Source organism: Bos taurus, chromosome 23 (assembly GCF_002263795.3).
Source record: "Bos taurus isolate L1 Dominette 01449 registration number 42190680 breed Hereford chromosome 23, ARS-UCD2.0, whole genome shotgun sequence".
Taxonomy (NCBI): Eukaryota; Metazoa; Chordata; class Mammalia; order Artiodactyla; family Bovidae; genus Bos; species Bos taurus.
In genome coordinates, this window is record NC_037350.1 from 10,915,880 (window position 1) to 10,943,018 (window position 27,139).

General features: G+C 53.0%; 1 protein-coding gene across 6 annotated transcripts; it reads left to right on the forward strand.

Moving 5' to 3' along the window:
* Positions 1–371: 371 nt before the first annotated feature.
* Positions 372–26,922, forward strand: FGD2 (FYVE, RhoGEF and PH domain containing 2). 6 transcript variants are annotated; one of them, XM_005223323.5, is made up of 17 exons: positions 373–535; positions 656–875; positions 6,195–6,426; positions 8,817–8,897; positions 9,576–9,724; positions 11,479–11,635; positions 11,838–11,976; positions 12,491–12,549; positions 12,783–12,929; positions 14,324–14,416; positions 20,126–20,205; positions 20,291–20,321; positions 20,947–21,039; positions 21,709–21,840; positions 24,567–24,713; positions 25,866–26,012; positions 26,350–26,922. In XM_005223323.5, the coding sequence occupies exons 2-17, from the start codon at positions 808–810 to the stop codon at positions 26,563–26,565; spliced, it is 1,971 nt and encodes a 656-aa protein (XP_005223380.1). In that variant the 5' UTR covers positions 373–535; positions 656–807; the 3' UTR covers positions 26,566–26,922.
* The last annotated feature ends 217 nt before the right edge of the window (positions 26,923–27,139 follow it).

Consider the following 27,139-nt stretch of genomic DNA (forward strand, 5'->3'; position numbering starts at 1 on the left):
ACTGGGTGACTTTGGGCAAGTTACCTAACCTCTCTGATCCTCAGTTTTTTCTTCTGTAAAATGGAGGTCATAATAGGGCCCACCTCATAGGACTGTTGTGGTGTTAAATGAGAAAATACTTGTACAGCACTAAGAAAGAGTGTGTGTTCGTTATTATTAACATCAGAGTTTCGGGGAGGAAGTTGCCTTCCCTTGGGGCAAGAAGGTGGAGACAGCAGTTATTAAAATGAGAGAAGCCCAGGGAGGGAGGAGGCAGGAACAGCACATTACTTCTCTCTGCCAGCCCCTAATAGGCTTGTGATTTATTTTTAATTAAAGAAGCTGTTTTCTTACAACAGTGAACAGGGTCAGATGCAGAGAAGAAGTTGTGGAGAAAGGACCAAATAAAATCCCCCAGGAAACTTGTGAGAGAGAAAGTGTGGTTGGCCAGAGTGGTGAGCGTCTCAGGCCTAGAGCCCAGTTCTGGAAGCCACCTCTAGCCCCTCACTGCCCCCTTGGAGTGGCTTCTGGAACCAGGGGTCTACAGGAGTCAAAGGTCAGCGCCCATGGTGGGAGGGATGGGGTCCAAGCAAGCTCCTCCCCTGAGGGAGCCCTGGCCTTTCCCCTTCAGGGCTGTGGCTCTGGGACCACTTCCTCTTTCTTCTTCTCTCTGAAGCAGGGAGCAGGTCTGCTGAGCCCTTGGGAGAGACGGGACTCCAAGGATGCCGGAGCCCACCTGTGACCCCAGGTGGGGGTGACTGAGTGTGCTGGCTGGAGACCTCCCGCCCTGCTTCAGGGGAGCTGAGGGCTGCCCTGGAGGCCTGCAGGATGGAGGGGGCAAGTGAGGAAACTCTGACATCTGTGTCCAGTCTGGTGACTGTGTTTGAGAATAGCAGGTATGGGGTAGTAGATGTGGGGAGGGTCATCAGGGCTATCTGGTGTCTCCCTTGAGCTCCGCTGCCTGCCCTTGGGCCCTTGGGCAGCCCAGGCCCTCCCAGTCTCCTGGCTGAGGAGCAGGCCAGAGGCCGCCTTGAACCCTGACAATGAGCAGTGTCCTTGTCCTGGACCCCACTCCTGTCCGGACAGTGCCCACATCCTTCGATCACAGGCTCCTCAGGGCCTGGAAGAGTGTTTGGGGCACCAGGTCTGGGCAGAGATCAGAGTGTGTGTGTCAATGTGTTGGGGAGAGTCCAGATGTGTGTAATTAGGTGTGTGCGTGTGGGTGGACCAGATACCTTGTTTGGGCTGCAGAACTCCACCTACTATCCCTCTGGCAGAAATAGTAGCTAATACTTATCAAGAGCTTACTCCCTATGAGGAGAGGTTGAGACCATCTCGGGCAAAGCAGACTGCGTGGTCAGCCTATCTATGGGGCAGTGTTCTGAGTGTGTTTGCTACTTATTTCATTTAATCATCTATCAGCCTATTGGGGGTAGGTTCCATCTCTGTTCCTATATTATAGGTGAGAAAGGGGAGGCACAGAGAGGTGGGGGGTGGTTTAAGTGTTTTATGTTCATGGGCAAGGAGAAAAGCAGGCGCTTCCTTCTGAAAGGAACAGGCTGGAGGTCATTGCGTGTGTCTGTGTGTGACATTAATCCACTCTGCAGGCATTTCTTAAGCCCGGGATTGTGTTAGAGGTTGTGACTGTTGTAGGTAGGGTTCTCTGGAAATAGACTCTGGGATAGAGGTTTGCTTCAGGAGGTTTACTGGGGAGGGTTTGGGGTTGAGGGAGGCAGCACTGGGCACAGGTAAAAGTTGAACTGCCATGCATTCTCCAGTGGATGTAGCCTGTTCCAGAGAGTTCTGGAGCTGGAGGCCCCTCTGGCTGTTCCATTCGAGGCAAAGGGCTAGGTCTTTGTACCCCCATGTGGACTAGTCATTGGATGTGGACTTGACTTTAGATGAGGCCGCTCTCTTGCAGAGAGGGCAGTTCCCAGCGAGGCATCCAGTCAGTAACCTCTCAGCCACCATGCCCCCAGCAGCTAGGGGAAGAGTGCCTCCGTCCTGAGGGCTGTGGGTGGCACGGCACAGCGTCGCAGGGGACCTGTACCAGACACAGGAGCCTAAAGAAAGATCCCTGCCCAGAAGACTTCTGTCTTTGGTGCTAAGCTCATGGAATGACTGTGATGCCAGGTCATGACCAACAGATATCCTGAGAGGGGCCTAGACACTCTGCTGAGGGCACTCAGAGCGGACAAAGCCTTCTGTGTGGGCTTCATGGTGGAGGCAGCATCATGCGGACCTAGAAGAGCCAATCAGCTTCCTCAGCAGGTGACCTGGCCCCGCCTCTCCCAGAGGCCTCAGCCGGCATATTCTGTTCAGCACCAAGGACAGCTCTAGGTGCCACCTTCCAGGACCACCATCCCCTGGGGTGTGCAGAGATACCACCAACCCCACTCAACACACCAGGCATGCCCAGTGGAGACCCTCAGCACATGTGCTCTGCCTTGGAAATATCCCTTGCAGGAGGAGGCAGCCCTTGACCACAGTGGGATCAGAGGAGGTCTTGTCAGCAGGGTGAGAGACACCCCTCACTCTTATGAGAGGGGCCAAGGCCAGGTGCCTTGGCATGGGCTTTCTTGTGAGGTCTTTCAGTGCCTTAACTGATCTGAAACTGAGGGAGTAAAGAGGAAACAGAAACTGGTCTGTGCCCTGGGGAAGAAATGCAGAAGCTGAAACCAAACAGAACAGAAAGCCTGAGATTCAGCTAACTCCATGAGCTGCAGACCCAGGGGCTGAGGAACCGGGTGTTGGGGTGCAAGAGCCAGTGAGGAACCACGGGGGACTGGGTCACAATCTCCTCTCTGCCGCCAGCCAGTGTGTGATGTGGGGCAAGTCACATTGACACTCTGCACCCATTTCTCCCTGACTAACATGGGGAAGGGCAGTTTAGGGCTCAGACTCAGGAGCCAGCCAGCCTGATCTGAATCCCACCTCTGCCCCCCTCCTTCTGCAAGATCCCCTCTTTCTCTAGTTACAGAATGGGGGTAATGAAAAACTTCGTCACAGAGTTTTGAAGATTTTGTACCTGTCTGGTCCTGCGTTTCCCAGTCTGCCTTTCTTATAAGGCTGCCCACCCTGTGTCGTCACCACAGGCCTTCCCACACCAAAGGGAATGGGGCACATCATATGTTGTTGGCTATATTCCTTGCTGCTGGCCTCTGTTATCTGAAGAATGTAACTGGTCTGCAGATTCAGTATGTAGGATAAGAAAGCTACACTATGAAAGCTTATCCCTGGAGGGAGAAGGAAACTGACCCTAGGCTGGCTTTTTATTACTGACTCAATGGACACGAGTTTGAACAAGCTCGAGGAGTTGGTGAAGGACAGGCAAGCCAGGCGTGCTGCAGTCCATGGGGTCACAAAGAGTCGGACATGACTGAGCCACTGAACTGAACTAAACTGAGAGGTGTGGAGGGCATAGTTCCCAGTGAAAGTTCAGTTCAATCGATCAGTCGTGTGCGACTCTTTGCGACCCCATGAACCGCAGCATACTAGGCCTCCCTGTCCATCACCAATTCCCGGAATTTACTCAAACTCATGTCCATTGAGTCGGTGATACCATCCAACCATCTCATCCTCTGTCGTCCCCTTCTTCTCCTGCCTTCAATCTTCCCCAGCATCAGGGTCTTTTCAAACGAATCAGCTCTTTGCATCAGGTGACCAAAGTATTGGAGTTTCAGCTTCAACGTCAGTCCTTCCGATGAACATTCAGGCCTGATTTCCTTTAGGATGGACTGATTGGATCTCCTTGCAATCCAAGGGACTCTCAAGAGTCTTCTCCAACACCACAGTTCAAAAGCATCAATTCTTCAGCGATTGTCTTTCTTTATAGTCCAACTCTCATATCCATACATGACTACTGGAAAAACCATAGCCTTGACTAGACGGACCTTTGTTGACAAAGTAATATCTCTGCTTTTTAATATGCTGTCTAGGTTGGTCATAACTTTTATTCCAAGGAGTAAGCGTCTTTTAATTTCATGGCTGCGATCACCATCTGCAGTGATTTTGGAGCCCCAAAAAATAAAGTCTGACACTGTTTCCACTGTTTCTCAGTCTATTTTCCATGAAGTGATGGGACCGGATGCCATGATCTTTGTTTTCTGAATGTTGAGCTTTGAGCCAACTTTTTCACTCTCCTCTTTCACTTTCATCAAGAGACTCTTTAGTTCTTCTTCACTTTCTACCATAAGGGTGGTATCATCTGCATATCTGAGGTTATTGATATTTCTCCCAGCAATCTTGATTCCAGCTTGTGCTTCTTCCAGCCCAGCATTTCTCATGATGTACTCTGCATATAAGTTAAATAAGCAGGATGACAATATACAGCCTTGATGTACTCTTTTTCCTCTTTGGAACCAGTTTGTTGTTCCATGTCCAGTTCTAACTGTTGCTTCCTGACCTGCATACAGATTTCTCAAGAGGCAGGTCAGGTATTCCCATCTCTTTCAGAATTTTCCACAGTTTATTGTGGTCCACACAGTCAAAGGCTTTGGCATAGTCAATAAAGCAGAAATAGATGTTTTTCTGGAACTCTCTTGCTTTTTTGATGATCCAGCAGATGTTGGCAATTTGATCTCTGGTTCCTCTGCCTTTTCTAAAACCAGCTTGAACATCTGGAAGTTCATGGTTCACGTATTGTTGAAGCCTGGCTTGGAGAATTTTGAGCATTACTTTGCTAGCATGTGAGATGAGTGCAATTGTGCGGTAGTTTGATCATTCTGTGGCATTGCCTTTCTTTGGGATTGGAATGAAAACTGACCTTTTCCAGTCCTGTAGCCACTGCTGAGTTTTCCAAATTTTCTGGCATATTGAGTGCAGAACTTTCATGGCATCATCTTTTACGATCCCGCTGAAAAGTCCCAGCTTTATCAGCTCTACCCTCCCTTTAGAGTGTTCTATGGCTCCTACCTTCCCTCAATGTATCAGTTACTAGGGTTTTAGGGGATTTCCTGCTATAGAGAGACTAAAATCTGGGGTGAGGCTCACAGGCAGGGTGATCTGGGAGGGTACATAAAATCTATGTGCAACTAAGTAAGTCAGACAGAGAAGGAGACATATTGTATGACACCCCTTACACGCAAAATCTAAAAAGAAATGATACAAATGAACTTATCTACAAAACAGTAACAGATTTACGGAGAATGAATTTATCCTTTCCAGGGGGGAAGCATGGGGTGAAGAGAGAGTTAGGGAGTTTGGGATCAAAATGCACATACTGCTATATTTTAAATAGATAACCAACAAAGACCTACTGTATAGCACAAGGAACTCTACTCAATGTTATGTGGCAGCCTGGATGGGAGGGGAGTTTGGGGGAGAATGGATACATGTATATGTATGGCTGAGTCCCTTTGCTGTCTACCTGAAATTATCACATTGTTAATCAGCTATACGCCAATACAAAATAAAAAGTTAAAAAAAATCCTCTATGTGGAGAAGGAAGGGTTCCTCACTGCATTTTAAACAGGGAAGTGTGTAGTTACCCAGAAAACAAGAAACAGTCTACGCTGACTCATTTTGAAGACTGGAGTTCCCTCCAAGAACGGTGTTCGGGAGAGAAGTAGATGTCTCTGTCGATTCCTTCTATGTGCCAGACACTCAGAGGCCAGTGAACATCTCTGATTTGCATTGTTGTTGTTTTTCAGTCGCTAAGTCGTTTCTGACTCTTTGACCCCATAGACTGCAGCACGCCAAGCTTCCCTGTCCTTCGCTATCTCCCAGAGTTTGCTCAAACTCCTGTCCATTGAGTCAGTGATGCCATCCAACCATCTCATCATCTGTCGCCCCCTTCTCCTCCTGCCCTCAATCTTCCCCAGCACCAGGGTCTTTTCCAATGAGTTGGCTCTTCGCATTTGCCTTGCTGCTGCTGCTAAATCACTTCAGTCATGTCCAACTCTGTGTGACCCCATAGACGGCAGCCCACCAAGCTCCCCCATCCCTGGGATTCTCCAGGCAAGAACAATGGAGTGGGTTGCCATTTCCTTCTCCAATGCATGAAAGTGAAAAGTGAAAGTGAAGCGCTCAGTCGTGCCCGACTCTTAGAAACCCCTGGACTGCAGCACACCAGGCTCCTCTGTCCATGGGATTTTCCAGGCGAGAGTACTGGAGTGGGGTGCCATTGCCTTCTCCGCGCATTTGCCTTAATTGCCCCCAAATCCCTACCAGAGAGGTGCAGTTCTCCCTACTCTTAACTGTTCTCTTCTCCTCAGGATGACAGGAGCAGTGCCCAGAGTCCACGGCCTGGAGGCCGGGCATCAGCAGCCTGGGTGCAGGGCTCCTACGTCTGCAGGGCCCTGGGAGAAGCCCACTGTGGAGGAGGCCCTGGAATCTGGGTCCAGGACTGTCAGCAGGAGGTACCTGAGCTCCCTGAAGAACAAGCTGTCCAGCGGAGCTTGGAGGAAGTCTTACCAGCCCAGGACCTGCCCTGGCTCGGGGACACAGGTGCCGGAGGGCTGGGGAAGAAGTGGGGTACTGGGGGGCCATCCATTGATCTCCTCCCCACGCATTCTCTCCCAGCCGGAGCCAACTCCTCCCCTGGGTGGGGGTCTTCTGTGACCAGAAATCAGCTGAAAGCTAGATTCACGACCCCCTCCCACCCTTGATGGCCTTTGATTAAGTGCCTACTATGCAACCTGCTGCTGACATTATTTCTCATACCCCTCGCTGAAGGAGTCTTTTTAAATTTTTAATTATTTATGTATTGATTTTTATTACGCGTTTGTTTACTTTTGACTGTGCTGGGCTTTTGTTGCCGTGCACCGGCTTTCTCTAGCTGCAGAGAAATTAGCACTCTGCCGTGGTGCACAGGCCTCTCGTCGTGGGGGCTTCTTTTGTGGAGCACAGGCTCCAGGCACATGGGCTTCAGTAGTTGAGGCGCACAAGCTTAGTTGCTCCACACATGTGGAATCTTCCCGGATCACGGATTGAACCTATGTCCCCTGCATTGGCGGGCGGATCCTTAACCGCCTGGGAAGCCTTGTAGGAGTCTTTAAGGCATGGAGTTGAAATTCAGACAGCTTAAGGAACTTGTCTGAGACCACTCAACGTGGGACCTGGTACCCCTCCCAGATGTGGCCTCAGGTTACCTACTGAAGGAGGCAACACTGCCCACTAGAAACAGAGGTCAGTGCTGATCCCTGCCCTGAGGCTGGTTCCGGGGAGGTCACCTCCCTTTTCTGGGTTTCAGTTTTCTTGTCTATGGGGTTGAAGCCAGACCACCAGGGCTCACAGCTCTTCGGCTTCCTGTGTGACCTTGGGCAAGTCTCTGTAGCCCTACTGTGCTTGTTTCCTCATTTAGAGAATGGAGATGCGATCATACTGGTACATGCTGTGTCTACTGGCTATCGTTTGCTATGTAACAAACTACCCCCAGATGTAGTGGCCACGCAGCTTACTGCTTCTGACAGTTTTGTGGGTTGATTGGAATGATATTGGATAGTTTTTCTGTTGGTCTCACTTGAGGTTGGTTTCACTTAGCTCAGGCTGCCATAACAAACTAGAACAGCCTAGGTGACTTAAGGGCTTCCCCGGTAGCTCAGTTGGTAAAGAATCCACCTGTAATGCAAAAGACCCTGGTTTGATTCCTGGGTTGTGAAGATCCCCTGAAGAAGGGATAGGCCACCCACTCCAGTATTCTTGGGCTTCCTTGGTGGCTCAAATGGTAAAGAATGCACCTGCAATGTGGGAGACCTGGGTTCAATCCCTGGGTTAGGAAGATCCCCAGAGGAGGGCATGGCAACCCACTCCAGTATTCTTGCCTGGAGAATTCTCATGGACAGAGGAGCCTGGCGGGCTATGGCGGTCACAGAATCGGACACGACTTAGCAACTAAGCACAGCACAGCACAGCACAGTATAGGTGACTTAAAGAGCTTCCCAGGTGGTGCTGGTGGTAAAGAACCCACCTGCCAATTCAGGAGACGTAAGAGATGTGAGTTTGATTCCTAAGGTCAGGAAGATCCCCTGAGAAGGAAATGGCAACCCTTCTCCAATATTCTTGCCTGGAGAATCCCACGGACAGAGGAGCCTGGTGGGCTACAGTTCATGGGGTCACAAAGAGTTGGGCATGACTGAAGCAACTTAGCACGCACAGGTGACTTAAACAACAGAAATACATTTTCCCACAGCTCTGAAGACTGGACATCAAGGTCAAAGGGCTGGCAGGGTTGGTTTCTGGCAAGGCTCCCTTCCTGGCCTGTGGATGGCCATCTTCTCACTGCGTCCTCACACGACCTTTTCTCCTACACCTTGTGTCCCTTCCTCTTCTTATAAGGGCACCAGTCCTGATGGGTTAGGGCCCCACCCTTCGCATCAGTTAACTTAATTACTAAGTATAGTCACATGGGAGGTTAGGGCTTCAATATATTAACTTGGGGACACAATTTAGTCCATAACAAGAGTTCCCATGTGTCTTCAGTCAGCTCTTGGCTGAGGCAGGACTGCCCATGATAGCTCATCTCCCAAGCCTAGTGCCTGGGCAGTGACAGCTGGAAAGCTTGCTCATCTGGGATGCTGGCACAGCTGGGCCCCTGGCTTCCTGTCCGTGAGGTCCCTGGGCCTCTCCTCTCCCGGTGGCCTCTCCCTCAGGGCAGCTAGACCTCTAGATATGGTAGTTCATGGCTCCCAAGAGAGCACAGGTGGAAGCTTCCAGGCCTCTTAAGGCTTAGGCACAGCCTCACTCTGCCCCATTCTCTCAATCCCAGCATGAACCCAGATGCGCCTGCACCATGGCCTGAGTCCTGGGAGCTCCACTCACTGGGGCATCTTTGGATACTGCTTCCATCAAAGGAGACCAAAGCTCTCCTTCTCCTTCTCCCCCCAACTTCCTTGCAGGAGCCTGAGGAGAAGAAGATTGTCCGGGAGCTGCTGGAGACTGAGCAGGCCTACGTGGCCCGCCTCCACCTGCTGGACCAGGCCAGTGGCCAGGGCGCCCCCCGCCCCATTCCTTGGCACCTGGGCGTCCTCACCTTAACCCTGCTCTCCTTTCTGGCCCACCTTATAAGAGCTGAGAGTTAGGACCTCAGGTCTGATTCTAGGAAGCCTCAGTCCTTTAACTGATGACTGGAGTTTGGGCAGAAATCGGGATACAGCTCATTAGCACCACTCCTGATTCCACCCTTGGTACCTAGGCTGGTCTCCTAGGAGCAGAGACCACACCAGCCAGTCCTTCCAGGGCCCACACAGCATCCTCATCTGTCACCCCGCCTCCCAGCATCCTCACAATTCTTAGCCCTTCACACTGTCTTCAGGAACCCTAAGGCAAGAAGGTTAAATCACTGAACTGGGGTCTTGAGCCTGGCGAAGTCCGAGGCCTTGACAGATACAAGATGGGCCTGCTCCTGACGTTCATCAGCTCCCAGCCTCTGGCCAAGTCCCTTGGTTTGCCCATCTGTAAAATGGCCAGAATAATTACTGTCTCTCTTCCCAGGGTTTTTTGTGGATGATGGGAGATTAAGGAGGCGCAAATGTTCTGAAAGCTGGGTGGGGAGGGACCCCAAAGCCCCCGGGACTCTGCTCGTCTCCCCCGGGCTGGGGCCAGGGGTGGGGGGCTCCTGCTCTGCCACAGGCTCAGTGACCCAGCGGTGGCTGCAGGTCTTCTTCCAGGAGCTGCTGAAGGAGGCCCGCAGCAGCAAGGCCTTCCCTGAGGACGTGGTCAGGCTCATCTTCTCCAACATCTCCTCCATCTACCAGTTCCACTCACAGTTCTTCCTCCCAGAGCTGCAGCGGCGGCTGGACGACTGGTGAGGTCCAGCAGGAGCCCCTGAGGCCCCCCAACTGCAGCCCTGGCCAAGTCGAGGTGCAGCCTCCAGGACACTGGGCTTGGCCTGTTAGGTCTCTGCGCTTGCTATGTGGCCATGACTCGACTCCTCTGGGCTTTGTCTGTCTGCACAGTGAAGGGCTTGAATAAGTCGTGTGTGTGTGTGTGTGTGTGTGTGTTCTGGAGAAGGGGATGGATCAGGTCCTCACTAGGCTGAGTGACTTAGGAGGTAGTGGAAACCACCAGCAGTAAGTGAAGATTTCCTACTTGCCTTGCTTTGGGTTTCACACCTATTAACTTGCTTAGTCTTCAGATCAGCTCACTGTGTGATGATGGCCTTGTGGTTAGGCCAGAAACCCTCTCTGCTTTCAGAGTTACCCACGAAAGTATTTAGTGGTGAAATTAGTATCTTGCCAAGGAAATGCCATGATGTCTGGCATGTCCTTTAAAATTTCTTGGCCAAAAAGAATTTTTCAGTTCAGTTCAGTCCAGTCGTTCAGTCATGTCTGACTCTTTGCGACCCCATGGACTGCAGCACACCAGGCCTCCCTGTCCATCACCAACTCCCGGAGTTTACTCAAACTCATGTCCATTGAGTCGGTGATACCATCCAACCATCTCATCCTCTGTCGTCCCCTTCTCCTCCCACCTTCAATCTTTCCCAACATCAGGGTCTTTTCAAATGAGTTAGTCCTTCACATCAGGTGGCCAAAGTATGGGAATTTCAGCTTCAGAATCTTAGTAATTGTTAAATCCTGCGATGTATCTATAGTTAGTGTTAGATGCTCAGTTGTGTCTGACTCTTTGCAACCCCATGGACTGTAGTCTACCAGACTCTTCTGTCTTTGGAATTCTCCAGGCAAGAATACTGGAGTGGGCAGCCATCCCCTTCTCTAGGGGATCTTCCCGACCCAGGGATAGAACCCAGGTCTCTCTAACTACAGGCAGATTCTTTACCATCTGAGCCACCAGGGAACCTGATGGATCCATAAGGGTTCCTTATTATATTTTTTTTACTTTATGATCGATCAAAATTTTTTTCCATAATTTTTTTCAAAAAGGACAACCCTGTAAGGTAACCTATCATCATGCCCAATTTTTTCAGATGGGAAAGTTGAGGTATAGAGAGGCTAGGTGATTGGCCCAAGAACACACAGCTGGAGTAAGTGGTGTGGTTGGAAATCAGACTCAGGCAGGCCAGCTCCAGATCACTGATGCTCTGCTGTAACAATTCAACAAAAAGGTTAAATGACTTTTTCTTACCTCTCTTAGCCTGGACTTCCTCCTCTCTAAGAGGGGCCACTGACTGACTGTCCTTCCTCCCCTGCACAGGGTTGTAAGAATTAAATGAGATGAGACGAATTAAATGAGATGAGACATGCAGCATGTCTTGGGCAGTGCTGGGCATGTGACCCTTGTTATTGTTACGAGAACAAGCATCAGGTGGTTATTGAACACCTGCTGTGGGCCTGACCCTGTGCTGGGCCTTTAGGGAGCTTCTGTCAATGGGAGAAGTCAGCATCTGCCCTCCGGGGGCTCACAGTCTAAGGAGGGGTGAACCACACCTGTGCCGAGATAACACACCCCCCCCAATACCTGTGCCCAGGAGTGCTGCAGAAAGGCTGTGTTGCAGAGGTGGGGGGGTGGTCTGAGGGGAACCTCGCCTCTCCTGACCCCGTGTGGAGGCAAGAGAAGAGGTCCCCAGACTGAGGGCAGTACCTGGTGCCCCTCCGGCAGGACTACCACCCCCCGCATCGGTGATGTGATCCAGAAGCTGGCGCCCTTCCTGAAGATGTACAGTGAGTATGTCAAGAACTTCGAGCGAGCCATCGAGCTGCTGGCCACCTGGACAGACAAATCCCCACCTTTCCAGGAGGTTATCACCCGCATCCAGGTGAGGCTGGGGTGGGCACGGGGCAGAGCCCTGCACGGCCGCCCCCAGCCTGTGGTGGCTCCTGTTCCCCAAGTGATTTGGCACACCTTGCCGGCTCAGCGGCTTCCACAGCCCTGCCGGCTCCCCCAACCCTCAGGGGCAGCCTGACCCACCCCTTCCCCCTTTGACTCCTCCTCCTCTTCTCCCCCTCTCCCTCCCCAAGAGCAGCGAGGCCTCAGCTAGCCTGACCCTGCAGCACCACATGCTGGAACCTGTGCAGAGAATCCCACGCTACGAGCTGCTGCTCAAGGAGTACGTCCAGAAGCTGCCAGGCCAGGCCCCAGACCTGGCTGATGCCCAGAGTGAGGACACCCCCAGTGAATCGGGGGGCGGGGGGCAGGGGGCAGCACTGGGAAGGCTCAGGCCACTCCCCTAATTTATGGAGCACCAGCTAAAGATGGTTTTGATGACCATCAACCATCAACATTGTTGTACGTCATAGACATTGTCTATAGCATTAGTCATTTTTTTTTCTACAGACACTAAGGCCCAGAGAGGTTAAGTGACTTGCTCAAAGTCACACAGCCAAAAAGAAGCAGAACTAGGATTTGAAACCATGCCTTCACCCCTGGATATGGCGGGCAGTGAAAGTCATAGAGGCTAGCCACCTCGGCCCTGTCTTTCAGGGACCTCTAGTCCCTTCACCCTGGGTGAGAAATGAACCCCATTATCTAGACACTGAATGCACCAGGCTACAGGGGAGGGCCTGCCCCTGGGGTGCTCAGGGCAGGCTCTGAGGCCACTGGGTTAAGCCTCAGGGACCTCCTGCCTCAGCTACCCTTTCAGGGGATGACTCTGACCCTGCCCCCTTTTCAGAAGCCCTTGACATGATCTTCTCGGCCGCTCAGCACTCCAATGCAGCCATCACTGAAATGGTGAGCACCCCAGTCCTCTGAGAAGGAGCTGTGGGCATCCCAGGGCCCTGTGACCTCCTCCTGCTGCTCTCAGCCCCCGCCAGCCCAGCCAGGTCTCTGTGTCTGCCCCTCCTCTGACCCTGCCCCCTGCTGCCCTCCTCCCCACATCCCATCTCCGCCCACGCGAGGCCAGCCTTCCAGGAACAGGCAGGGTTTTGCCTGGCCTTGGCTGAGGGTGGCCCTCCCTCCCCCAGGAGCGGCTGCAGGAACTGTGGGACGTGTACCAGCGCCTGGGCCTGGAGGACGATATAGTCGACCCCTCCAACACCCTGCTCCGCGAGGGCCCCGTCCTCAAGATCTCCTTCCGCCGCAGCGGCCCCATGGAGCGCTACCTTTTCTTGGTAAGGGGATGCTTGGGGAGCCCACTCGCTCCACACTGGGGAGGGGAGTCCATAGGCATGGGCCCTCTGCCCCAGGTCCTGCCCGCCTGGCATCTACCTGGCCGGCACTGCAGGAGAGCAGGGGCAAACCAGCTTCTCTATCTTTATGGCTCTGGCACACTGGTCAGTTCAGTTCAGTTCAGTCCCTCAGTCGTGTCTGACTCTTTGCGACCCCATGGACTGCAGCACACCAGGCCTCCCTGTCCATCACCAACTCCTGGAGTTCACTCAAACTCATGTCCATTGAGTCGGTGATGCCATCCAAATATCTCATCCTCTGTCGTCCCCTTCTTCTCCCGCCTTCAATCTTTCCCAGCATTAGGGTCTTTTCAAATGAGTCAGCTCTTCACATCAGGTGGCCAAAGCATTGGAGTTTCAGCTTCAGCATCAGTCCTTCCAACGAATATTCAGGACTGATTTCCTTTAGGATGGACTGGTTGGATCTCCTTGCAGTCCAAGGGACTCTCAAGAGTCTTCTCCAACACCACAGTTCAAAAGCATCAATTCTTCGGTGCTCAGCTTTCTTTGTAGTCCAATTCTCACATCCACACACGACCACTGGAAAAACCATAGCCTTGACTTGGGACAAATCACATGCTGCCTCCAAGCCTCAGGGATTTCCAGCTAAGGGGGTTCCCAGACATGTCCTAGGAAGCCACAGAGTCAGAATCTGAACCAAGTCTGTTTGGCTCCAAAACCTGTGGTGTCAATCTGTGCTCTAGAGAGGGCAGGCTATTGTTGCTGTTGAGTCGTTTAAGTCGCGTCCGACTGTTTTGTGACCCCGTGGACTGTGTAGCCTGCCAGGCTCCTCTGTCTATGGGATTTTTCAGGCAAGAATGCAGTGGATTGTCATGTCCTTCTCCAGGGGATCTTCCTGACCCAGTGATTGAACCCGCGTCTCCTGCATTGGCAGGCAGATTCTTTACCACTGTGCCACCAGGGAAGCCCTAGAGGGTGCAAGTCAGGAGGGAATTAGGTTGGCTGCTAGGAAGAACAGCCCCGGTTTGCAGTGAGGAAGCTAAGGGGTCTCCTGGAGATCTGGAAACTGGTCCCACCTGGAAGTTTGGGGGCGGGAGCTACAATCTCTCACCCTTGACCCGCCGTGAGAAAGGACTCGTGGGTCTCCAAAGTCTGCCGTGGTCCCCTGAAGTCCACAGGTCGGGCAGCCCCTCGGTGAGCACCCCAGGTGGAGTGGGGCTAGATCGCCGCTTCCTCGTCACACTTGGGCTGTCCTGTGAGCTGGCCCAGCGCACAGCGAGAGTGGAGTAAGGCCCAGTGGGCTCAGCCCACGTCCAGCGAGGTGTGCCCGCCTGTCTGCGCCACTGTGCACACACACCCGCTCGTGTCTCCTGCAGTTCAACAACATGCTGCTCTACTGTGTGCCCAGGGTCATCCAGGTGGGCGCCCACTTCCAGGTCAGGACCCGCATCGACGTGGCCGGCATGAAGGTAGGAGGGCGTCACCCCCAGGGTGGGACCCAGGATGGGGAGCAGCAGGAGGGGCCAACCGGCGACTCAGTCCAGGAGCCCAGGTGTGGAGGATTTGGGGCAGTGTGAAGGCGGAAAAGATGAGGCTTAGATCTCTCCCACCTGCGCTCCCAGCCTTCCTGTCCAGGGTCCTTCCCAGCACCCAGCTTCACTTTGCTTTCCCTACCATCTACACCAGGGCTTTGAAAACTTTATGAGTGCATGAATCCCCTGGGAGTCTTGTTAAAATAATGGGTTCTGATTCAGTAGGTCTGGTGTGGGGTCAGAGATTCTGCATTTCTGACCAGCTCCTGGCGGATGCCAGTACTGCAGCTTTGAGTAGGAAGGGTGTCCACTGTCAGCTCAGTTGCCGACTTGGATGTGTCCACATCCAGAGATGGCCACGAATGAGCAGGGACAGCAGCCCGTAATATTGCCTGTTGACTGAGTGGTCCCCATGGGTTAGGCCCTGCATCATCCCCCTGGACCCTCATTACAGCCCTGGGATGTAGGGGCTGTTATTATCCCCTGCATTTCTTTAGTTTTAAAAAAATCTTAAAAAAAATTTTATTACCTAAAAGTGTAAATAATACACATTCCAAAATCAAACTATGTAAAAAATATATGCGACATGTATTGCACATATAGGCACTCCATCCCCTAACCCCCTTTCCTAGAGGCCGCCTTTGCTCCTAGTGAGGCCTTCCAGAGGTAGGGTACTCATTATGGCATCCTTACTTTTGTTTCACATAAACAGTGTTTTTCACATACACTATTCTGTGTTGGACTTTTTAAACTAGCTACTTATTCTGGAGATGATTAGAACTCAGTTCGTTTGGAGCTTCCTCATCCTTTTGCATAGATGCACAGTGTCCTGGTGTGTGGATGGACCGTAATTCGTTCAACTGGTCCACTGCTGATGGACATCTAGACTGTTCTCAGTTGTCAGTGTCTGCAAATGAGACTGCAGTAAATAACTGTGTACAGTCTGAGGATATCTGTAGTTAATCCCATTTTCAAAAATAAGGAAATAAAGTGATACATCCAGACAGTGAAATATTATTCAGTGATAAGAAGGAGTGAGCTATAAAGCCATGAAAAGACATGGAGGAAACTTAAATTCGTATTACTAAGTGGAAGAAGCCAATCTAAAAAGGCTACATGTATACATATGGTGTACATCTACTGTATGATTCCAATTCTATGACATCCTGGAAAACGCATTCTGTCTCTGGATGGAGACAGTGAGAGGATCAGTGGTTACGAGGGGTTAGGGGAAAGGGAGGGATGAACACAGAGGAATTTAAGGGCGGTGAGACTGCTTTGTATGGTGCTATAATGGTTGTCGTTGTTTAGTTGCTAAGTCGTGTCCAACTCTTTGTGACCCCATGGACTCCTTTGTCTATATAATGGTAGATATCAGTTATTATACATTTATCCAAACCCACAGAATGTACACCACCAAGAGTGAAGCGTGATGTGAACTATGAACCTTGGGTAATAATGACAGGTTCATTGATTCTAGTAACACTTCTGGTGGGGAAGTGTTATTAATGGAGGAGGCTGTGCATGTATGGGCACAGGGGGTATATGGGAAATCTCTGTACCTTCCTCTCAGTTTTGCTGTGAACCTAAACACTGATTTAAAAAAACAAAAAACACAAGGCCCAGAAAGGTTAGGGCTTCCCTGATAGCTCAGTTGGTAAACAATCCACCTGCAATGCAGGAGACCCTGGTTTGATTCCTGGGTCGGGAAGTTCCGCTGGAGACAGGATAGGCTACCCACTCTAGTATTCTTGGGCTTCCTTGTGGCTCAGCTGGTAAAGAGCTGGCTCAGTGGTAAAGGCTTACCCACTCCAGTATTCTGGCCTGGAGAATCCCATGGACTGTATAGTCCATAGGGTCGCAAAGAGTTGGACACGACTGAGCGACTTTCAGAAAGATTAAGTAACTTGCTTGGGGGTCACACAGCAAAAACCCAGATATAACAGAGTCCAGAGCCTCTGTATCTAACCAGTATACTATACTGTCTCCTATTAAGGCTTCAACCCAGAGGGATAAAGCATAGGGTGGAATTGCAGGCATAAGTGGAGGAAATGGGAAGAAAACCCTCTTGGCCACCCCTCTCTGATGGTTCCTAGGTCCCGGTGGCCGGGGCTGGAAGAAACAGAGGTCAGATCTGGCCCATCTTAGTACCTTTCCATCTCCCCTTTCCCTCTCCTTATCCCACATGACATCTCCCAGGATTTGCCTCAGGAGGGAGCTGAGGGCAGGACAGTTCTGCCCCTGGAGACCTCCTGAGCTCTGAGAGCCCCTGCAGGAGGGCCTTGCCCCTACTCCCGACTTGGATTAGCTGGCATTTGGGGCTGAAACAAGGGCCTGGGGGTGGGGTGTAGCCTGAGGGTGATGAGAGCTGATGGCAGGACATGGGCAGCTTCTGGGGGTTCCCAGCCCACCCCCCATGCCTCAGCAGACTGAGGTCTTTTGGGAACGCAGCCCCCTACTCTGTCTCATCCAGCTTTTCTTACTGAATGTGGCCAGAATGTCCCAGAGGCCAGAGCAGGCATGCGCTTGTACATCTGGGAGCCGTGGTAGGTGAGACTGAGAAAGGCAGGTTATGGAGAGCTACAGACAGAAATTGGAGACTGGCAGCCCTATCTTAGGACTGGCAGAGACCCAGGCGTAGAAAAAGAGAGGCAAAGATTGACAGAAAAGCCAAGAAATATAGAGACCAAAACAGAGTCATAAAGAGGAAATCCATAAATATGTTCCCTAGAGTGTCTGACGCTCAGGATGTGTGCACCGGGTTCCCGGCGTCTGCCGGTCTCGGCGATACAATCACTGCAGGGCGTGTCTGGTGCTCTGGTGGTCACACAGCGCCGTCTCCTGGATGGCATAGGCCTGGCGGGTGCAGAGCTGTCCACCCAGCCGCGTTTGTACAGGAATCATTTTCTGAGTCTGAGGTTTGGAGGCAGGTCTGGTCTTTGACCACCATGATGGCTCCCACTGGCCCATACCCTCCTGGTCTCCCTCCTTCCTGAGTGTCAGGGAGCCCTGGATCTCAGCAGCTGATTCCCAACCCCCAGGGTTTCAGTTCAGCTCAGTTGTGTGTCCAACTCTTTGGGACCCCATGGACTGCAGCATGCCAGGCCTCCCTGTCCATCACCAACTCCCAGAGTTTACTCAGACCCATGTCCATTGAGTCTGTGATGCCATCCTCATCCTCTGTCGTCCCCTTCTCCTCCCGGTCTGCCTGGGTCCTATGTTTGCGCCATTCTGCACAGGGCCAGCCTGGGAAGAAGGAAGGGGTGTGGGCCCTTGGGTACTCATGGACCCAAGACAACTGCGTCTCCATGGACTGCTGTGCAGGTTGGGCACTGCACGAGCACCCCCAGCTGAGATGAGCGCTCTGCAGCCACAGCAGACAGCACAGGTTGCATATGGACAGTTCTCTTTGTCCGGCAGATGGCAGTCAAGTCTCTGGTTCAACAAACCAGACTCTTGACTATTACACCAGTTTGCCAACAGATGTCAGTAAAGTGTTTTGAGGAAGGGGTGTCTTTTTCTAATTGGCACAAAGGCGCTGCATGGGCTGGCAGGGACCTGACAGCCAAGTCTGGTGGTTGAGCCTGGGCACAGCCCAGCTTGGGGAACTGTCCTCCAGAAACCTGCATCCTGCACCCCTGCAGAGGTGGTCCCTCAGGCCAGGGATCTCCCCAGTCCCGTTTTCTATGAAAAGTGTCATGTTTCTTCCTAGCTCTGGCCTCCAAACCTTAGATTTCTCCCTTCTTGTCCCTCTCCCTCCCCCCATCAGTCATGGAGTCTTGCCAGATTCCTGATATAGACCCTTTGAGCCTCCGCATTGTCAAGAGTATCAAGAGCAGATTACATCCAGCCCCTTCTAGAGGGAATGGACAGGTTTTGTGGGCCCTACGAGTAGACCAGGCCTCACGTGAGCAAGTCATGCTCTTGCGGGAGTGGTGGGCCGCCTGAAAGTGTGCCAAGGCCTACTCACCCTGCAGCAGGGAGCTGGCAGAGGGGCCAAGTGCCAGGTGGTTCAAGGTGGTTCCCGTGCCTCCGTGCTAGGCCCCTGGGCTCCAGATCTGTGTCTTCACTTCCTTTCATGACCCTGTCTTCACACAGCCTGGGAGACATCTGTGTTTACCAGGCTCTGGGGTAGAGTAGAAAGAGATGTGCTTCTACCTTCCCGTGAGGACCAAAACCCTGAGTTTGAATCTTCATTCTGCTCTTTAGATGCTGTGTGACCTCAAGCAGGTCTCTTGCTCTCTCTGATCTCCATTTCCTCATCTCCCAAATGAGGGTGATAATATCTGCCTCTCAAGATTGCTGTAAAGATTTTCTTTCACTGTTTATTATGGACACTTTTAAGGGGAGAAAATGGTACCTCATGTATTCCTCACCTGGTTATGATGATTGTCAACTCAAAACTGGTTTCTTCAGCAACCCCTCTTCTAGTCCCCTTTTCCAATGGATTATTTAAGAGGAAATCTCAGATACATAATAATTTCACCTATAAATACTTGGGTACGTCTCTGTAAGAGACAGGAACTCTTTTTTTAAAAAGATATTTTATTTTATTTTTTGGCCATTCCATGCTGCATGTGGGATATTAGTTCCCCAGCCAAGGATCAAACCCTTGCCCCCTGCAGTGGAAACTCAGACTGTACCGCCAGTGAAGGCCCAAGGATTCTCTTTTCTTTTTCTTTTTTTTTTTGCCCTAAAAGATGCCAACAATACCATGATTACATCTAACAAACTAATGATACTTATTTAATAACAGTGAGATCCCTTGGTTTTCCTTGGCTGTCTCACAATTGCCTTCTCACAGCTCATCTGTGTGAATCATTTCTGATATGCTTCTTATATGCCCTTTTATCTATCATACTTCCCTCTCCTACTTTTCTCTCATTTATTAATTGAAAATCAGATCGTTTCTCTGGCAGAGTCGCTCTCAGTCTGGATTTTGCTAACCGCACCCCAGTGGTGTCATTCACTGTATCCCACGGTCCCCCATATTCCCTGTAAACGGTAGATGACCACGGGCTCAGCTGTGCCAGAGGACTGCGGCCGGTGACAGGCAGTGCCCACAGGGACACGTGGTGGCCGCTAAGTGTTAGAACTGATCAGTGGGTTCAGCAGTTGTGCCCATTAAATGAGAACACGTGTGGGTGCTCAGCGAAGCGTTCTGTGACCGGCAGCCTTCACAGCAGCCTCGGAACCTGCGGAGTTCTGGGATGAGGATGGTGGAGGATAGGAGGTGGGGATCTGTCGGATCTGTCGAGTTGGTTGATCAATTCCTTCATTCACGATATGGGGCAGAGGGTCTCATCCTAGGCTCTATGTCTGCTCTAGGAAAAGCCGTGTCCCCAAACCCAGCATGTGAGCCAGTTTCCATCTTGGTGACCCCTTTGTTGGGAGTCCGCACCTCACCCTGGGCAGGCTTATCTGCTAAAGTTCCGGGAGCCCCAGGTCCTGTCTGCTCTGTAGATCGAGGCCAGCTCAGGGCGCCTTTGCTGGGCTGGACAGAACGGGGAGCCACTGAACAAGCTCCCCATCCTTGTCTCTCTGTCTGAATTGTCCCTGGGGCACGATCCTCCTCCCTCCCCACCACAGTGCCTGGGGGGGGGGCAGGCGGGAGCCTGAGCCATCTCTCCCTCCCATTCCGAGCAGGTGCGGGAGCTGACTGACGCAGAGTTTCCCCACTCCTTCCTGGTGTCCGGGAAGCAGCGAACCCTGGAGCTGCGAGCCCGGTAGGCAGGGGGTGCCGGGGCGGGGAGAGACGGGAAAACTGGGAGGGGCCGCTCCCCTCAACACCTGTGTTCTCTTTCTGAGCAGGTCCCAGGAGGAAATGATCTCCTGGTTGCAGGTATCAGAACGAAAGCTCCAGGGCCCCTAGGGTTGTGACTGTGGGGCAGGGAGGGGTGCTGAGTGCGTGTGCGCGTGTGTGTGTGTGTACGTGTGAGCACACATGCACCCACCTGCTCTTCCTCAGCTCTGTAGGTGTCAGACAGGTTCAGATCTTGCCGCTGAATGGCCTGGGACAAGTCGTTTATCATCTCTGAGCCTCAGTTTTCACATCTGTTGTATGTTCAGTTGCTCAGTTGTGTCTGACTCTTTGCAACCCCATGGACTGCTACACGCCAGGCCTCCCTGTCCCTCACTATCTTCTGTAGTTTGCCCAAGTTCATGTCCATTGAATCGGTGATGCCATCCCACCATCTCACCTCCTGTCGCCCTCTTCCCCTTCTGGCTTCAATCTTTCCCAGCATCAGGATCTTTTCCAATGAGTTGGCTCTTTGCGTCAGGTGGCCAAATAGTTTCTCCTGCCTTTAATCAGACACTGTACACTTGGAATGTTGTGCCCGGTACCCAGTAGGCTTTTAGCGGTGATTGTTGAATGTGTGGAGGGATTCACAGATGAGCAAGCCCCTCCTGCCTCCCCCTCAACCACCTCCTTTTGCCCTGCACCCCCGACCCCCACCCTGCACCAGGCCTGCCAAGCCGCCATTGACCAAATTGAGAAGCGGAATGAAACCTTCAAGGCTGCAGTCCAGAGCCCTGAGGGAGACCCCCAGGAGCAGGAGGTAAATGCAGGCTCTGTATTTCTAGCCCCCCAACCCCGCTCGGAGCCTCCAGCTTCACACAGAAATGACTCCCCTCTTGGCTCTATCTAGGTAGCTTGGAGGGCAGGGGCATGTCACCCATCACAAATGATTCGGAGGGATCAGGGGAAGCCCCACACCCCAGCATCACCCTACTCATAGAAACTCAGTGCCAAAGACTCCCTCATTAGCAAAAAAGTCCTTTGGGAGCCTCTTTGTGCAGCTGCTCCCAGGAAGGATTTCAGGGCTATGAGTATAACTGGCTGTGGGGGGTGAGGGGGGCTGTGTGTGCAGACTGGGGTTTTGAAAGTGCCTGAAAAATGCTAGACCAAGGGCAAGTGGAAGGCAGGTGGGGTGGCAGTTTCAGAGAGTGTCTGTGACTATTTCAGCTCTGAGCTCTGAACTGTGGCCTGCTGGGTGTCTTTGCTGAGTCCCTTGACCTCTCTGGGCCTCAGTTTCCTCACTTGTAACACAGGATGTGGAGAGATTGACGTCCCCCAAGTGTGGTCTTTATCCGTCCGGTCCCCTTCATGTGGGAGCCACTGGGAAGCACAGCCCGCAGACTCTCTGCCACAAGCTGGTGGGCAGAGGGCCCAGGGCCTCGGGGAGAGGGCAGGGGAGTCCTGAAGTGCCTACCCCGCTGCCCCACAGCTGCAGTCCGTGGAGCTGGGCCTCCGGGCGCCCCAGTGGGTGCGGGACAAGATGGTAACCATGTGCATGCGCTGCCAGGAGCCCTTCAACGCCCTGACGCGCCGCCGCCACCACTGCCGGGCCTGCGGCTACGTGAGTACACCATCACCCTGGCCCCCATCTGCCAGCCCGGGCCCTGCCCACCCTGCCTGCTTCAGCTGGTGCAGAAGTGCTGGGCGCTAACCCGGCCAGATGTGTGCGTTACCTCGTTCGGACCTCACGGTGTCCACGTGTGAAGCAGGTCTCCCCCAACCCTTAATCCCCTTTCTGCAGATGCAACCTGAGGCCCAGGCAGGTTAAAGCCACCAGCTCAAGACATTCCCCAGAGCCAACCCTATTCATTCCCCTGCTTCCTTACCACCATTTCCCAAGACCCCAGGGCCCAGGACCAGGGAACAGCCTCTAGTATCAGACCCTTCGCCCCTTGAAGGTCTTGAACCCACCTCCTCATCAGCCCCAGGCCTGTTACACACACCCCCGCTCCCTCCGCTCTTCTTGACCGACCTCAGCTACATCCCCTCCTCTTCTTGGTGGATCCTCAGTGCTCACTGCAGCACCTACTCATTCTGGGGCTAACTCTGCCTGCCACGTTCAGGCCTGTTTCCTCACCTGTACAATGGGAATCAATAACACCGGGGCGGTAGTGAGACCTCAGCAAAGGAAGGCTCACCCCTTCCCTCTCCTTGGCCTCCTTTTCTTCCCCTTCCTCTGTCACGGGGACAGCACCACTCAGAGGAGCAGCCGCCAGCTGATGGAGGAAGGAACCAGGCCACTCCTCCGTCTTATCGGCTCAGGCCCAGTTATCAGAGGCAGATCTTGCTTTGCTTTTTAAGCACCTGCTGCACTTGAGCTGTTCTCTGTTGACATTACAACCCTCTCCATTCACTCCGCAAACACAGGGAGCCCTTTAATGACCTCAGTCTTTAATGACCTCGGGGGGGAAACAGGAGGAGACCAGCTGGGCAGGTTGGGGCCAGTCAGGGAGGTGTCCCCAAAATGTGTTAAACTGCAATGACAAAAGTAAATTTCCAGGACTGGGACACACCTGTGTTCAGATGTGAGTTCCATCCCAGAGCCAAACAGACAGGATCTGGGGGATGAACTTCCCTTCTCAGTGAGTCACGTCAGTAAATAAGAGTCGAGTCCACTCACACTTGTAACTTTGTAAGTCGTTTCTAAAAAACTATTTACAATAGTTAAGAAATACAGAGAGGCCCAAAGAACAATAGAGCGACACCTGTGTACCTGCCTTCTGGGTATGAGGAAGAAATAAAGTATTCTGAGAACTGAATGAAATAGATGATCCTTGATCGAATCCTGGTTGGGAAAAGACAGAACCAGATACAGAAGTCATTGTTGGGACCACTGAGTGATATTTGCTTATGAGGCATATGTAGTTAATAAGACTGTGTTGATGTTAAATTTCCTGAGTGTGATCATGACATTGTGGGTAGGGAGAAGAATGTCCTTGTTCTTAGGAGCTACAAGCTACATATTTAAGAGTAACAAGACACACGATGATTGTAACTTAAATGGTTCAGAAAAAAATATAGAGCGAGGGAGAGAGACAGAAAGGGAGACATCATACGTGGCAATACATGTTCATAATCCCTGAATTTGGTGGTAGGGGTATCACTGTATTATTCTTTCAACTTGTCTTCAGGTTTGAAAGTTTTGAAAATAAGTTGGTAGAGGAGAGAGAAGAAAATAAAAAGTTTCTAATAATGTTTTAAAAAATTAAATCTCAAAAAAAAAAAAATTCAAGTTAAATATTCCCAAGGCTGAAGCCCTGTGTGTAAGGGCTTTGTGAGACACCCTTGGCCCGATTCTGGGGTTTCTCGTGCCCGTGCAAACCTTTGTACTCTGTGAGTCATCCTTTCGGTGGTTGGGTGCCCAGTTTCTGCCTCCCCGCCTGCCAGACGGGAATCCTGGTGAGGGTGGGGCAAGCCCAGGCCCTCGCCTACCAGTCCCTCCCAGGCCACGTGCTGCGCTGGGCACACAGGCTGGCTCCCTGATGAGTTACCCTTCCTCCTAGGCTCGCTCTCTTGCCCCCATTTCCAGTCCCACTTACTGGACTCACTGTGACACCCCAGTCTTCCTGGAAGCTGCATCCTGCCGTGCCTGTGTTTCTCCCCAGGTTTTCTCATGCCTCTTTCACCCGGTCACCCCAGCCTGCTCTGCTGCAGCCTTCTTGCAGCCGTGGTGGGCTGGGGGACGGGCCCCCCCCTCCACAGACTACACATGGCAGGTCTTCCTGGTGAAAACTGCCAGCCCACCATTTCTGTATCAGAACATGCTTGACTCTAAGACTGAGTGGATTGCAAAACCTGGATGACTTAACGCTCAACCGTAGGACTGTAAAGGCACGTTCCGAGTGAGGAGGACTGGCTGCTACCCGTGAGCGGTGTGGCCCTCACCAAGTCACTGCCCCCTCATTGCAAAGTGAGGGTAAAAGTCCCAAGGCTGGTCCCTTGCTGGGGCCACAGGAAGGCAGGTGAGATGGCAGAAGTAAAGAGAGAGATTATTCAGAGAAAAGATGAGATGCAAGGGGTGAGTACCGGTCAAGCCCCCACAAAGGGGACCATGCAGGGAGAGAGGCTAAGCTCCTTCAGAGGGGCCCACATCTCAAGCCCCCCAGCTGGGGGCCCTGGAGCCTGAGCACCAACCCCCACAGGTGGCAGTCAGGACAGGTGAGGCCCCACTCTGTCTCCATCTCTCTCCTGAAGCCTGTTCTTCCTCTGGTCCCTGGTGGCTCTCACGTCCCCAGCTCTGGGCCAAGGCAGGAACCGCGTCTAAGCCCCACCTGCCTGTACTCCCAGGTGGTGTGTGCCAGGTGCTCGGACTACCGGGCGGAGCTCAAGTACGATGCCAACAGGCCCAACCGAGTCTGCCTGGACTGCTACACTTTCCTCACCGGAAACGTACTCCCTGAGGAAAAGGAGGACAAGAGACGGGGCATCCTGGAGGTGAGGGTCAGCTGCCTCCTCTCGGCAAACGTGTGCAGAGCCTCCCAAGTGCTGGTGCTGTCCTTGGCACTGAAGAGCTAGCCCGCCGTGGTCACACATCCCCCTTCTCTCTGCCCATGGACACCCCTGCTAACATCCCCTACCCCCACCAAATAGAGCTGGGCCTGTCACCCAATGGAAGCAACTTCTGGCTCCAGGCTGTCACCTGGGCTCCCTGCCCCTCCCCTGCCTCCCCATCTAGGGATCCCACAACCCCCCTGGAGCACTCCTGTTCACGTCCCCATGCCCCAGCAGTCTCAGGAGGTGAAGAGAGCTGGCGCCGCTGATTCCATTTTGCAGATGGGGAGACTGAGGCTCAGGGTCCCACTGCAGGGAAGAGGCAGACAGATACTCCATTCTAGTTGGAAGGGACTTCAGGGACTGGCTGGTTCTATCCCAGGGACACCCAGACTCAGAGAAGTGACTCACCCAAGGTCACACGGCGACTTAGGAGCCAGCTCTCTGATCTGTGCCACGGGTAGTTTCTGCTGCCTTTGGGGCTCCCCAGGCTGCTCCCGCCTCTGGGGCACTAGCTGTATTCAGCTTCGTGCTACACACTCAGTGGTACCCGGCCCAGCCACTGGGTACCACCACTGCCCTCTGCAAGCCCCCCCGCCACCCCTCATTAAAGCCAGGTTGACATTCCACTGTCCTTGGGAGGTGGGAGAAGATCCCAGCCTATTCTACCTGAATTCAGCTCCCAGGTTCAAGTTGATCCTTTCCACCACATCTGCCCACTTTCCAACCCTCCCCCATTCTTTTAGGCCCAGACCCTGCCCACACCTTCCCTGGCTGCTGGTCCACAGTCTGCTCCTGGAAAGAGGAATGGTCTCCGCCCCTTTTCAGGCTCCCGTTCTGCTCCCTGCGGGCGACTTGCAGGGGATACGCCCTCCCAGCCCCTGCCCCAAGCTCAGGCTGGCTGGGGTTTGAGTGCAGCTCTGCCACTGGCCAGCTGTGTGACTACAAGTCCCTGATGGGACCTCTCAGGGCCTCAGGGACAAATAGCCTCTCCTTTTGCGGGGTTGCCGTTGAGGTTTAGAAAGAGTGCTTTCTGATGGCCAACATCGGGTAGTGGGAGCTGTGCTCCCTGACGGTCCCTCTCTCTGGTTTCAGAAAGGAGCCGTGGCGGGGTCCGAGCAGAGCCTGATATGCAGCTTTCTGCAGCTTCTGGGGGACAAGTGGGGCAAGAGCGGGCCCCGGGGCTGGTGTGTCATCCCCCGGGATGACCCCCTCGTGCTCTACGTCTATGCTGCCCCTCAGGTAACGCCGCTCCCTGCCCCCCCTCGTGGTACGCGTGTCTGTCGGCAGAGGGGTGGGGTGAGTCCCGCTGGCCCCATGAGTCAGATGAGGAGACCGAGGCTCGGTGAGGCCCTAGTTCCCTCGAGTCACAGGGTTAGCAGCTTTCAGAGCTGGGCCCAGACTCCAAGCCGTGACGGTTTTGCCTCAGGGGGACGACCAGTCTTCTTTGAGGCGTCTCCTGCCAGCCCACCCCACTGCGTGCGTGTTTGGGGGGGCAAGAGGCGGGCGTGTGGCTGGAACCCTCCAAAGGGCTGTCTGAGGCAGCGGCCACAATTCCCCTCCCTCCCTTCCACCCCAGGACATGCGGGCCCACACCTCCATCCCCCTGCTGGGCTACCAGGTGACCGCTGGGCCCCAGGCGGACCCCCGGGTCTTCCAGCTGCAGCAGTCAGGCCAGCTCTACACCTTCAAAGCGGAAAGCGAGGAGCTGAAGGGCCGCTGGGTGAAGGCCATGGAGCGGGCGGCCAGCGGCTGGATCCCTGGGGGGCCCGATGACAAGGACCTGTCGGACTGAGCCACTGGCAGCCCCCCTCCTCCGCAGAGCCCCACGCTTGCCCATGGGCTGAGGCTGCGGCTGACCCGCCACCCCCAGCTGAGCTTTCAAAGAATCCTCTTCAGTCTTCTGTGTTCAGCCCGTGTGTCTGGATTTGAGATTCAGAAAACATGGGTCCGTTCCTCTGGGGAGGGGGCGAATAAGCATATCTCGGCTTACCCAGGGCCGAGGGGGTTCCTGGGATGGGGGATTTTCAGCTCCAAAACTAGGAAAGTCCCAAGTAACCCATGAATGTTGGTCACCAAGGTGATTCTCAGTCCCGGCTGTGCATGAACTGACAGAAAAATAAAGATAAAAATAAGTTAAAAATTCAAAAAATACCAGTGCCGGTATCCTTCACCAAAGATTTCTGATGTGACTGGTCTGGGATGGGGAGGCATGTGGATGTTTTAGGAGTTCCCCCATGAGTCCGACGTGCAGCCTGGGTTACCTGGATAAAGGAGAAAGCAAGCGAACTGCCAAGTGCCCATCATGAGAGTAATAATACTAATGCATATCAAACATCTACTGAGGCAGGTACCGTTCTTGTTGTTTT